Source organism: Orbicella franksi, chromosome 2 (assembly GCF_964199315.1).
Source record: "Orbicella franksi chromosome 2, jaOrbFran1.1, whole genome shotgun sequence".
NCBI lineage: Eukaryota > Metazoa > Cnidaria > Anthozoa > Scleractinia > Merulinidae > Orbicella > Orbicella franksi.
Window position 1 is genome coordinate 5,996,312 of NC_138146.1, and position 14,448 is coordinate 6,010,759.

Below are 14,448 nucleotides of genomic sequence, written 5' to 3' on the forward strand. Positions count from 1 at the left end.
TGGTTATTATAACAAAGGATCGGCTCTGTTTATCATAACAAAGGCCCGGCTTCGTTTATTTGCAGCCTCGGCGGGAAAAGGGCGTTAGGTATTTTAATCAAAAGTGAACTTTGTCGAAAACGCTCCAAATTTTGCATAGAGTTTTGTTTAGGTATGTTTAGCAATGTCCCGTAGTTTTTGCGCTAAACCTTGCTTCGTTTTCAGGATATTGCGTATGCAAAAAACCACTCGGTTTTCCTAGCGGCGTCTTTATAAAGCGAAGCAAAAACCAGCGGCAAAAATACAGGAACACGTTTTTCTATTACATTGAAGACCACATGCAAAAATTCAGCTAATTTGGAGCAAGAAAAAAGAAAAGCAACCAAAATCGTCACTTATCCCCTTTTATGACTAGCTTCTTCAAATGTTGATGCATTTTAACTTGAAGCTCTGATATGGAGAGACAGATCGCTAAGCGAACGTACGTTGTAAACTGTGCTGCCGCTTATCACATGTTTGTTAACATTGAAAGACAATTATTATGCTAATTATTTGACTGGCGCTTGGATCTCAAGTTTTGACCCATGTATAAGTCGAGGGCAAATTTTTGGACTGATTTTTAGGTCTTGAAAGGTCGACTTATACACGGGAAAATACGGTAAGCCTACAACCTCAATAGGACATTTCCAAATTACTCTTAGCCTCTTTCTCATAACAAGTCTTGGTGCCCATCCTTTCATATGAAAATGAGGTTTCATTCACATGCAAATTCAACTCATTTTCATATGAATGGTTGTGCATCAAGCCTCACTTTGATAGAGAGGCTTAGGTCAACTCAGAAATGGGCTATTGGTTTTTATTAGGTTTCCTTGCCATTTTTTCCTGCTTAATTTAAAATGATGAACAATAATTATTGTTAATAAGTATATATTTTTTTAATCGCAAATACAATGTGAGGTGCCAGTAAAATGCTTATAAAAAGTTATTAGGAGTCTAGGAGCAGATGGTCAAAAACGCACAAACATATTATCTTTCGCTCATAGAAAGCGAGGGCAGGTAGTCTAATTGTTTAAATAGAATAAATTTACTGTCAGAGGTCTCCTTGCATAAAAAAATGTCAAGTAACACATCAAATGAAAGGAGCTATTTTATTTTGTTACAGTGTACATCAGGCAATTCAATAGAGTTTCAAACATTGGGCGCAATGTGCACTGATGCGTGTAAAAAAATAACGTGTACAATCACGTGTGCAACTGTTTTCTATCAGCAGATAGAAAACAGTAATAGAGCCAATTAAATTCATGAATTCATAATAGACTACAGTAAATTTATACTAAAATGCAGTTCAATTCAATGCAGTGCAATGCAAGACAATACAATACAGCACAGCACAGCACAGCACAGCACAGCACAGCACAGCACAGCACAGCCAGCACAGTAAAGTACAGTACAGTACAGTACAATACAATACAATACAATACAATAACTTGAGTGGTGCATGCCTGGTTGGATACAAGCTTGTGTACATGTCTCTGTGGCTCCTGAAGCCTTAAGACATTAGTTGACTACAATGTATCATCGAAATTAAACCCTTGCCATTTTTTCCCTTTTAAAGATGAACCTTCAAGTACAAATTGAACCTCTCAACTCAAACAGATCAAAGAGTCTTGGAACAGAAACTGCAAGAAAAAACACAGGTGTGTGAGTTTGCTGGGTCAGTTTTTAAATTTTAAATCTTCAATAAGAGCACTATATTTGTACAATATTATTCATCTGCCTGTTGTACACAATAGCCCATTTCACAGTTAGCTTGTCTCATTTGAATTACAATGTAATCCTACATGGATGCAAGGCAATTTTGGACAGAAACTACAAAACTGCCCAAAATTGCCTCATGCATTTGTTGTACATGTACATTCCTTTTTGGATTAAATGAGAAAAGTAAAGGATGAATAGGGCTTTTACCCATCATTGTAGTAAATAAGAACATGCAACAAAGACACATGCTCATGTTTTCAAGTGACATACCATGAAATGTGTCCTTTTTGACTTGATTTGTCAGTATGCACACAAGCATTTAACCTAACATGCATGCAAAGAAAATTGAGTCAAGAATGGGATATTGAAATTGTGCAGTAAGAGAACATTGCATAACTATTTTATGCCATACATGCCTTTCCCATGTACATGCACATACTCGTAATTAGGCATAACAGGGTGTAGACAGTCAATGACAGAATGGTACAACTTTAAGACTGCACTTCTAATTAAAATAATGCTTGTCAACATACAAGTACTGCATGTAGTTGACGGTCATCGTGCTGTTACGTGTATGAATTAAAGAGGGTTGCCTGGTCAGGGAAAAAGTTCTTCAGGTCAGGGAAAAGTCAAGGAATTTTATTTTGAGTCAAGGAAAATTGACTTTTGAAAAAAAGTCAGGGAAAATTGATATATCAAAGGAGTGCTGATTTGATTCCATTGAAGGCTGGTAGAAACATTTGAGGTAACTGTGCAATGAAGAAGGCGGAAACTGTTGAAAACTTGTTAAGATTACTCTTAGGGGAAGCCTGAGGCTACTGCTAACTACTTTGTATCTGACATTTAATATTTATTTGATCAGGGAAGTCTGTTGTAAGGTTAAACACACTGATGCATACCTGCCAACCCCCAGAGTACAAAAACCTGGAGACCATGTATTGTGTAATTTGATTGGTTGATTTCTGACCAGTTAGGATGCTCGTTAAATATATATCAATTTGATTGTTCTGTTTTACTTTTTCTGATCAAGAGCAGCTCAAATAAGAGCAACAAATTCCCTTCTTGTTTTATTCTCCTTTTTGAAATCTTGAAAATAACGAAATTAATGAAAAAAAAATTAAAAAGAGCCACAGTAGGTAGTTCCCGGGAGATCTGGTACTCTAACCGGGAGACCGGGAGATTTGATGAAAAACTTGGAGACTCCCGGGAAAACTGGGAGAGTTGGCAGGTCTGCTGATGTCTGTGTGTCATGCTTCACAAGCAGTGCCATTTACATGTATGTTTTACCAAGTAAGAAGTTGTGCTAATGAACATAAACTTTTTCATAAATTTTTTAACAAGGAGATCAGAGAGAGGGTGCAGAGTCTCCAGACCTGTTTGTTACTCCACCTGAAGACCAGGAACAACTGTCAGATAAAGAGGTCTGTGACAACTGCATAAAGATGCAATGATAATTATATTGAAATCAGTAGGTACTGTAGCATTCGGGGCTCTTTATAAGATATAGTGTTTAACAAGAATAGTCAAGGGTGCTAATTTTGGGGCTTGCCCCTCACACAAGCTGTAACTACATGTACATGTATGATGAGGTAGCCTGAAAATCATTCTTACTACCTCAGAAAAGTTTGACTCTTATAGTACTCCAGCAATTTAAAATTAATTTATTTCCTCAAAAAGATTTACCCATCTACAAGTGATGGACAGGAAAACCTACCAGCCCCAGCCTTTTGGACAGGACCTTCTTTGCACACTGAACAGTGAAGATTGAAACAGTAAAGTGTGGAAATGGTTTGACTAACAAGGGTTTCAAGTTTTCCACCACTATTGTAGGTCAAATCAGTACAGCAACTGTAGCTAGGAGAATGAATGTAGGGTTCTGTCATGATGTGGAACACATTTATCAGGATTGTCAGTTATCAACCTTTTCTTGTGACTGTAAACATAGATGTAGTACATGTATCATGTTTGACAATGATTAATTTTAAATTCTTGCTATAGGGCGCCAATAATATCGAGAGTGATCCAGAATTTCCTAACAGTCCTCCATTACCAGTTACTGTGAAATCACCAGATCCAAATGGCGAGGGTGGAAAGAAGACAAATTCCCAACAGGCTACAACGGCTGGGCCATCATTAAGGTGATTTTGAACAAACCAAATTACTTCTCCTCACCATTATAGCATTACCTGGAGTATTAAGTTGGTAACTGCTGATGCAGTATATCAGATTCCTCAAAATGTGCTCTTTTTTCAACATTGTGCCCTTTGTGGGAGCAAATTGAGCTTTTGAGCACAAGCTCCAGTATAAAATATATACAGTTGAACCCTTCTATTTCGAACTCTCGGGGGATACGAAAAATAGTTCGAAATAGCGAGAGTTGGAAGTAGCTGATAGTAAATGACTGAAGGGCAAATCGAAGGGTTATGGTTTTGAGCTTGAAATAACAGAGAATTCAAAATAACGGAGTTCGAATTAGCGGGATCCAAAGGTATATTATATATATGTTTTTTTTTTTTTTATTTCTTGTTTAAATAGAAATTCATAAGCTTATCCAAATCCAAATTTCACTGGTTCAAGTATTTTTTAGACTACCCACAAATTAGTCACTTTAGGCTTAGTTGACTGATGAAGTTGCAAGAAAGTCAAATTTCACAAGTCTTGTCGAGTGAAGTCTCTGAATCATACTGAAAGAACATAAAAGACAAATTGCACTCCTCAATAGGAGGTTTAAAAGAATTATTGGAAAGAGTTGAAGGAGTTGAGCTGAATGATACTGAAAAAACATAAAATACAAATTGCGCTCCTTAATAGGAGGTTTAAAAGAATTATTGGAAGGAGTTGTTTCTTTCTTTTTAGCTAAAACCCAAATTATAATGTACTTAGTGTAGAACTGCAAAAGCTGACATGTAAACTTGTTCCTGTCTGGGGTTGTGAAGAGGGAGACTAATTACTGGAAAAACTTTGACTTCTGAGATGTTGAAGGCTTACAAAATTTATTTTCAGGACAGCCTAATTTGGTGTGGGAGGTGGGGAGTGGGTGGAAAGCTTCATTATCGCAATTTTACTAAGTCAGGAGTGTCAAATTATAGCTATTCAGCAGACCAGATCTGTAGTATTTTGAACGTTTGTTTCACTTCAACACTGCTATGGTTGCTATGATAAGATCAATCTGTAGTGAAAGCTAGTCAGAAGTGTGGCACAGATTTTTAATGTTTTTGTATTTGTAGGCAAGATAAGGGGGACACTAGAAGGAAGCTCAATTTCAGAAGAAGCAAACGGGAAGCAGCAGATTTGTCAAGTCAGAAAGAGAACAACCTTGAAGAAAAATCCAATTTGTCTGAATCGGAGGTCACAGATCAAGTAATTCAAAGTGGAAATGCCAAGAATGATGATGTCAACCCTGGAGAGAAGCGCAAGCTTGAAGAGGATGATGACGATGTTACAGATGACGAAGATGAGGAACGACTTTTTGCATTGAAATTCAAAAGGAAAATTTCCCTGAAGCGAAAGAAACCTTGGGTGTCTCTGGAGAATAGTGATTCCGATGATATGCAAGACATGGACAAGAAGTGTTCAAAGAGGTCTCCAGATGGGCTCCATGACCCATCACCAAAGAGGATCGCAGTCAGTGATACTGACGAAAAAGCCAAGAGGAATGGAAAGGAACCATCGTAAGTTGAATAGTTGCACCCCTTACCATTAAACAATTAAATAATGAGCTCGAGTCAACTATTACGCATAGAAATCGAGAGCGAATAATGTAATTGTGTTAGTATAAATCCACTTGTCGTTCAAAACTTTATCTAAATCCCCTTCACAGACACTTCGAAAATGCCAATTAGGAAGCGGCCATCATTTTGTTAACAAGGACAGACTGCTACGCTACTCACTATCTATCACAGAATAGATAGTGAGTAGACATGATAATAGATGCGAATGCAGCCATAACACTACTGGAAAAAAGACCAGAAAAATAGCGTAGCGTAGCCAATCAGAGAACGGCACTTGTGATAGAAGACTAGTAGATTTATACTAAGGACTGTGTGTTGGAAAACACAGAGTCACTGTACGATTGTGTGCAGTAAAAGCTGTAATCCTATGAGATTGTTTTCGATAGTAATTCTTATCTTTCTTTGTTTTTGCAGTGCAGAAACCAGACAAATAAGAACAGTAAGTAAATACATTTTATTATTTTAAATAACGTATGCATGGTACATGTATGTACAATATTGAAAGTGGTTGCGGTGAACTTGATTTTCAAGCTTATGCCAAAGGCAAGTTTGCTGACCTGATACAAGTACATGTGCCATCCAAGTTCTGTACAATATGAGTTATGTACGTGAGTTACCAAACATTTGATGTGTGAACATTATTTCGTAAGAAGACGGCGACCCCTCGAAAGTAACGACCCTTTGAAAGGAACGCCCGCTCGAAAGTAACGAGCCCCAGAGGCTGCTAATTCCGAAAGTAACGAGGGTCGTCATTTTCGGAAGTTTACGGTATTTCAATTGAGAAATGTGGCATTTTTTTATTTGTGATTTTGCAGATGGGGTGGAATTACATCTTATGATTGTAATATTGTATACTATTGCAGGCGCCTTTTTAGGCCTAACAAAACGTCCGTTATTTATTTTATGTCAATCCCTTCAAGTTATTCTGATCTCTTTCGCCGTGTGTTGGTAGCTACCAAAGTAGCAATGTCCATTCAGCTACTGTAATAGTGATGCTGTAGTTATAGTAATAATGTATTTAATGTCATGACACAGAGAGTGGTTACCCATTCTCCCGAGCCAGGGGCTCGTGATAAAAGTGTTCGACAAAAAAAAGCTATAAAAATACAAAAATAATGTGAAAATATATATAGGTCATTGACCAAGCGTGAGGTTAAGATGGCTGGATATTGGCCAAGTTCTTTTTTTGGCGTGTTTATAGACCGAGACAGGGTCAAGGACCATAAACACGCAAAAAAAAAAAAAGAATTAGGCCAATATCCAGCCATCTTGACCAAACAAGCTTGATCATTAGAGGATTTATTATATGGAAAAAGAATACTATAGGAGTACTACAGCGCATAATCCCGAGTGGGCAGGAAAGCCCCATCTTGCCCTCTCGGGTAGCCAATCACAATGCAGGATTGGGTTCTCCTTCCCCGCTCATGCATTATTTGAGCTATTTGTTGGTTGACCTAAGACATGAGAGGAGGTTGACTGCAACTGTCTTACTGGAGCTTCTTTATCATCCACAGCCTACCAGTATGATTCGTCTTTCTCGGCGATACAAGAAAACACGATGCAGACCCAGTAACTTGAAAGAAGCCATGAAAGCGAACATCTATTTTGCTCCTCCTGGGTTCGACTTGCCAGCTTATACCGTGCTAATTATCAGAATGTTTGAAAAGTTCAGAAGGCGGTTGTATGTGGCACAGTCCAAAGTCAAAACACGCATCCCCTGGGGAGCCCCCGTACTTCCCGGTACTAGAGACACACTGGAGCTACAGCTGCCTAGGAGGAGTACTGCTTCTGTAGGGACCCGGAGTTCCGTTTTCGTTAGGAATTCTCTGCATGGAGGTGAGTTATTGTCAGCACTTCTCACTAATTTCTCAAGCTCGAGAATACATGCAATTCATCAATGTTAAACAAGATTAGTCATGACCGTGACGGTGTGTGGATATCTGATCTTAATTCGCGTAGATTTTTACTTAGATGGCTTACCATTGACCAAGAGAGCATGAAGAGTAAGACAGTTAATCCTCCATATACACTCTATTTCCCAAGGTAGTCCCTCGCAAGTTATTTTTAGATCACTATCCCAGGACGGTCAAGAAATAAGCGATTCTGTGAAGCGCATTTTGATCCTCCTCGTAAATATCCACGCAGCGTGCGTGACAACATTATCCGCGGTAGGACTTGGTACCATGGCTAAACATTGCAAAAAAAAAAAAAAAAAAGAACGAGGCCAATATCCAGCCATCTTGTCCGAACAAACTTGGTCAATAAAGGATTTATTATATGGAAAAGGAACACTATTTTCTTGCGGGACGTAGCGGGTTATCCCGATTGGGCGAGGAAGCGTCATCTTGCCCGCTCGGGTAGCCAATCACAGCGCAGGATTCGGTTCATCTTGCCGACTCTCGGAGCCAACCATGTGATAAATAAGCTCATATGTGTGATCACTTGTTCTTGTATTCCACAAGTTAATCATTGGATTTTTTTTTTTTTTTAATAACAGCAGGAGCAGATACCAAGAGCCAATCAGAATTTGACCTTTCTGATCGCAGAAGAAGCTTGAGGAGCTCATCAAACCCTATAAAGCAAGCAACGGCCTCCACCTCCACAAGCAAAGCACCCAGTGCAACTGTACCACCTTATACAGTTGACAGCGATAGTGATGATGGTGAATGTTTGAAATCTTACCTGGACGAGATGGCTCGCCCATCGAGCTCTACTAAAAAGCCAGCGCCGAGCTTTTCACGAAATCGAGGACGTTCTAATATAGAGATTGCGGAGGACTGGGAAACGGGAAAAACAGAAGCATCAGGCGAATCATCCGTTAAAACACAAACTAAGTCGAGCAGTGATGGAGTTACTTCCAATGTGGAAATTGCCGATGATGGAAAAGAAGAGACTAGAGAACCTGTAGTTGGTGATCAAGGCAGTTTGGACGATGCCAATGTTGTTTCAGACCGTGAAGCAAGTGAAGTTCAGTCAAGTACGGTTGGTTCGTCAGCTGGGACACTAGAAAATAATAGCAAAGTAACGGTGAGTTCTGGAACAGGTCAAACAAAGCTGGACAATAAGAATTCATCGAGTGAGGGTGGAGTTTTACCTGACAGTAGAACAGCTAGCAATGATTTGAGTTTGATGGACATTGACCAAGAAAACAAAGCAGAGATAATTCGGCCTTCTAAACGCCGAAGTGTCTCGCGGCCGGTTATCAGCGATGATTCAACCGATGATGAGGGCGACTTTTCTCGACCATTGCTTTCTGTGCGTTTCCCTGGAAAGGAAACTTCAGTTAGTAGTGAGGTTCCTAATAGCGGAGATGTTGCCGGGACTCACAATCAAGACCCACTTGCTGGTCAGTCTCTAACCCCACAGAGTGACTCTCAAGGAATGGTCGGCAAGAGTATCCTTGACACGATGGCTGCAGATGGCGAGGGACTGTTGCCTTCCCAAACGATACTGGAATCTGATATGACAACTAATAACCAGACGGAAGAGACTTTAGAAGAAGGTTCGTTTGACGTTGCAGGGACGTCATCTTCGGCAGCAAGTTCCTCGATTAATCAAGCAAAGGAGAGGTTGGCTGAAGAACAGAAAGTAGTTGTCGATGTTGACAGCAGTGAAAGTGAGCGTGCGAGACGGACGAGGTCAACGGCAGCCGAAAAAGCTGCCGCTGCAGCAGAGAAGAGACATCGGATGGCGTCGAGGCGGAACTTGAGGGAGGCCTGTCCATCAAGGTAACGTTCAGGGTACTAAAGGGTGTCAAAGAGGTTTTGCCTTCCTCCAGTCCAATCCAAACTTAACTGAGTTGGGAGTTTTCTATCCCTCGACCCTTTGTTAGGTTGCTAGTCAAGAGGTTACATTCAGCATTTTTGAATTGCTGAATAATCTCAAAAATGAAGCAAATTAGGTGCTGATGTCTGACAGAAAGCCTACTCCAGTAAAAGTGTGAAAGATCATTTATTCAAACTGCGGGGTAAGATTTAACATGCGCAATTTTAGGCAGTTGCCAAAATAGAGCGTGGAAAAAATTCAAGCTTTAACGGAATTCTACGTCTACCAACTGAGCTATCAAGGTACAGCTGTAGCTGGGAACTGGTGACTTGCCGTTCAAGCATGAACGTTTTTCGGTCTTTATTTTTGCAACTGGCCAAGTTGCGCACCAAACTGTGATGATTAAGAATGTTTGATTATTTTCAAATGAAGTTAGCCTACAACTATCGCACATAAAAAAAGTTACATTAGTGAAATTGAGATCAGGTAAACGTACCCGTATATGAAGTAAACTTTTAGAGCTGATCCTCTTCCTTCAGGTTGAATAGGCTTAGAAAAAAGCGAAATATTTGTAACTTTTCACGAATAGATTTTTCCTGTTTTTTTTGTTTTGTTTTGTTTTGTTTTGTTTTTTTGTTTTTTGTTTTTTGTTTTTGTTTTTTTTCTTTTTTTTTTCTTTTTCTTTTTTTTGGTTTTTTTGTTTTGTTTTGCTTTGTTTTGTTTTGTTTTGTTTTTTGTTAAAATGGATAAAATCGGGAAAGGAATTGATCTACGGGAAGAAAAATGGGGGTCGCCGAACATCCAAGAGAGTAAACTGCAGGTGAAGTTAGCGCACGTGGTTGCAATCACTATACTTGCTTGTATTTTTTCCGTGGCATGCGCTCGATGTATGACGTGTGTGGCGTTGACATAAATGTGGTGCGCAGAAAGGATGCTCAGTAACAATGGGCGCGAACTCAATCGTCCTTAACTTCAGTATAAAAACAGGCTTTGGCTCGTGGAGATTAATGCTGGCCCGTTCACTTTCGAGAGAATTGTTGTTGCAGCCGCATTTAATTCTTTGTTATTTTTTCCGTTTGTACGTGCATTCTTTCGTGATCATCGCATTCTTTTCGTTTATCTCGCTTTCACGTCATCGATATTCTGTTAGGTTTTTTCGCATAATTTTGTTTTGTTTCAGTCCCCTTTTGTATGCGTCTTTCTAGTTTATTTGTGCATTTTCATCGCGACGCTACTGTCATCCCGTTATATTTACCGCCCTGCTGTTTTCCTTTTACGTGTTGCTTAGCTTCCTAGTCATACAACGTTTGTAAGTATCGTCTACCTTCGGCTCGTTATTTCTGTTTCTCTTACTGTATTCATCTATAACTTGTAATTTATTTTGTTTGTAGCAACCGCTCCCTTTGCATCGCTTTCTTCGTACTCTATCGTTGAATTGCACATTTCTTCTTATCAATTAAAGCCAAGTAGCGTGTTGAACGTTGACTACAATAATTGTGTTTCTGGGTTTTTCTCCAGTTCATACTTAAGCAGTTCTTTGTTAATCTCCCTCTCTTGTCCACCAGCTCTCTTGATGACTTGCCCTCCACGAGTGAGCCAAAGCATGCCGAGACCGACATGCGCGAGTCCACCGTAGAGTGTCCGCTGTGTTATCAGCATTTTACTTCAAAAGAGATAGAAGCCCATGCTTCCGACTGCCAGGGCCCACCCACACAGAGAGAGGAGACTGGTGCTAGGAGCGAGTCTGGGCCGAGCATCAGAAGGTGAATGTTTGGATAAAGTGTTCTACTGCTGTTTGGCGCTGTGTAATGAAACATTTTAAGAAAAATACTACAAATATCAGAATTTTTGAAGTTTTAAGAGATTTTATTAAGGATTGATAGCTTTCTTACTGTTGGAGCAAGCTGGATATAGCAGCTTCATGTAGTTCTTTCTACGAGATATTGAAGAGATATGAAGCTTGGTTTCCATTGTATGATGGTGCCATTTACCTCACACGGGATGCCATTTTCGTTGATTCTGTTGCATACAAACTCAGCCTCCCGTGGAATAAAAAGTCTGAGCAATAGATTCTGGTTGAAAGTTCAGAAAACCAAAGAGAAACTCTAGAAAGCAAAATAACTAGTAAGAAGACTACTAGAAGAATTCTTTGTCTTCCCACCATCTTTGCTTCTTTGTCAGGATTTGTTACTTGGGTTTTGTTTCAACCCTTATAGACGTTTTGCATGGTGACCATGTCGGATGACAGGAACAACGGAATATTCCATTTCCGAGTTACCTTTCACCTCTGTGTCAAAGCGAGTTTTTATGCGAAACTATTCTTGTGAAAATGTGTTCCCCCTACGGGTTCATTTGCACGCAAATCACGCTCACTTTCATATGGCAGGTTTTGCACGAGGACACGTTTTAAAAAAGAGGCCTGAGCGAACTCGGGAATCGCCTACTTTTTTTTCTTCTTCTTCTTCTTTCATGAGAAAAATGTTCATTTTAATGCAAAACATTTTCATTGTTTCAGCCACCTAACATGGCCGCCTTGAAAAACCTCTATTAACTACTGTTCCAGCTGTTTGCTTCAGGCCCTTTGATAGTCGCCATGAGAAAAAGAAATCAGTATGGATATTTTCTCAAATTATATTTTTTCAAAGAGACCTTTAGATACTGATAGAAGTGTGCGTGTGTTTGGCTAAAAGGATCGGACCTTACAATAGGAAACTACTACGAGCGCGTGTGAACAGGAGACCAATTTTTGGCGGGAAAAAACGTTGACAGCTGCCACGCAGGAGTTGCAGGGCAACCCCGGTTGAACAAAGCCCCAGGTTTCAATGTAGTGACTGCTGAAGTAAACCCTACTTTGCAAACCAATTTTGGTCAACTTGGTTACCTCTACAAACCAGTTGTGTATAATGTTGTATATTACCGTGGTGTTTAGAGGGATGTTTGCAGCGCTGCTTGTTTTCGCTGCTTGGACTTCGCAATTTTTTGTTATATTCTAGTGAATTTACAATTTTGGCACCGGAAACTTTCCCTGTTGTTAGCGGGAATTTGTTTTATAGGAGCTGGATGAGCCAACCAGTTTGTTGTTTGTATCGTTGTAGCCGCGGTTGCACTACAGCTTCAAAGTCGTCCTAACTAGTGACATTAGGGAGCTTAAGTAACGACGACGGCAACGCCGAGTCACAAATGAATTTATACTTTACCTGCGAAATTCGCAATTTTCTATATCTGTTCAGGACGCTAAATGCGTTCCTCAGATCACGGAGAACTTGGTCATTTCACGTTGTTGTTTTGCAGAGGACGGCAACTAAAATGTACAAAGATTTATAAAGCACGTGCCCAGCCATTGTTCTGCTCATTTAATCTTTTGTTTGGTGGCGTTCTCGTTCCAATGGTCGTCGTGGTTTGCTTAAGCTCCCTGTTGCCTATGGAACTGAAGTTTTGTGAACTATAGAGGAATAATTCTGAACTTGGGCTGCTCCTTTTTGCAGTGTTCCTGCTCGGGCTGATACGAACCCGTTGCCTTCAGTCTACCGAACTTTATCAGGCGAAAGAGGAGAATTAAAAAACTTGAAAGTGGTGCTTCAGAGGTCGCCTGTCGCGAAACAGAAGCTCCTCCGGAAAGCAACACAAGAAACGGAGTCCGTCAAGCGAAGTCTTGCGTTTGAAAAGGATTCCAGACCTTCTGGAAGCCTTGATCAGTGTCGCAGTTCTAGAAGCTCTGGTCAAGATTCGAGAAAACCTAGCAGGAACACCAGAGCAGCCCTAAGGACAGAATCAGAGAGCGAAGAGAGTGGGTACGCGAGAGAGAAAGAAGAAAGCAGTTCAGCGGAAGTCTATAGCTGGCTTGACGCATCAAGGTCTTGATTTTATTTGCTCATTTAATGTATTTATTTGCACACTAATGAACCTTTATTACAGTGGTGTTAAAATTTGCCAAATAAGTTCGGGCAGGTCACTGGTCAAAAATGGTCACGTGGTGGCATAACTTGCTTGTCGCCGATAGACGAGCACGTGTGCGCCATGTGCTGATCACGTGCACAGGACCCATTAAAATCACTGACTGCTTGTTCTTTGCCTGCTTTCTCTTTCCAAGTAAAGAATATTTCTTCCTGAGATAACATGACCGCAGAAATAAAACTGAAAGATTTTAACATCAATTTGGCTCTAGTGGAGGAGTGTTCACTGAAGATCTCGAGGAGTTATAATTGCTGGCTAAACTGTATTTTTGCGTTAAAACAAGGAGACTTTTGCTGTCGTTTTCCACAAGCGATCGTCTGCCAGGTTACACCTTGTTGACTAGTTGCTTGTGGAAAACTCGAACACAAGCTTTTTGAAAACTTTCTCTTAAATAGAACACCCTCCGCTAGACGTTTATTGCTGAATTATGAAATTTTTGTATATCTTTGTACAAAAGATAATTGTTGCAGTTTTCTTAGGTGTGTTTCTTTCAATGCGTTGAAAGATTTATGTACATGTATGTGTTTTTAATTATCGAACCTTTATGAAATTTTGAAGTAACTATGAAAATAAATGTTCTAAAACCCTAACATCGAGCAAGTTTGTCGGCGGAAGCAACACGACAGACAATGACTTTGGGAAGGACGGAAGTTTCTCATTTTGAACGTTTTTCGTTACCTTCCACTGCTATCTTGACTATCGAGACGCGTGGAATCTTGGTAAAGGCCAAACTACACCCCATCCCCTGTACTGTGGCAAATCGATTGATCGACTGACTGACTGATTGATTCACTGAGTGAGTGAGCGAGCGAGCGAGTGTGAGTGAGTGAGAGAGTGAGCGAGTGAGAGTGAGTGAGTGAGTGAGTGAGTGAGTGAGTGAGTGAGTGAGTGAGTGAGTGAGTGAGTGAGTGAGTGAGTGAGTGAGTGAGTGAGTGAGTGAGTGAGTGAGTGAGTGAGTGAGTGAGTGAGTGAGTGAGTGAGTGAGTGAGTGAGTGAGTGAGTGAGTGAGTGAGTGAGTGAGTGAGTGAGTGAGTGAGAGTGAGAGTGAGTGAGTGAGTGAGAGTGCGTGCGTGCGTGCGTGCGTGCGTGAGTGAGTGAGTGATTACGTTACTTGGTAAAATTCAAATCTGATGGAAGCATTGAGCTACAAGAATCCTTGAATTCGCAAGACTGACCAATTTTTTATTTCTCCATACAATAATAATGCATTGCCAAGAAGGGAAGTGATGAGAGTAAGGAGGTTCATCACCTGAGGCGTATT

The 14,448-nt window shown here is 40.2% G+C and overlaps 1 protein-coding gene across 1 annotated transcript in view; it reads left to right on the forward strand.

Annotated features, from left to right (window-relative positions):
- The window catches only part of LOC145477869 (uncharacterized), a 28,605-nt gene that overhangs the window by 7,701 nt on the left and 6,456 nt on the right, over positions 1–14,448 (forward strand). Inside the window, exons 5-13 of the mRNA XM_081455728.1 lie at positions 1,595–1,676; positions 3,079–3,158; positions 3,736–3,875; positions 4,965–5,408; positions 5,883–5,907; positions 6,983–7,304; positions 7,966–9,196; positions 10,799–10,996; positions 12,719–13,087. Of these exons, the coding sequence (XP_081311854.1) occupies positions 1,595–1,676; positions 3,079–3,158; positions 3,736–3,875; positions 4,965–5,408; positions 5,883–5,907; positions 6,983–7,304; positions 7,966–9,196; positions 10,799–10,996; positions 12,719–13,087 (2,891 nt within the window). The remainder of the gene's footprint in view (positions 1–1,594; positions 1,677–3,078; positions 3,159–3,735; positions 3,876–4,964; positions 5,409–5,882; positions 5,908–6,982; positions 7,305–7,965; positions 9,197–10,798; positions 10,997–12,718; positions 13,088–14,448) is intronic.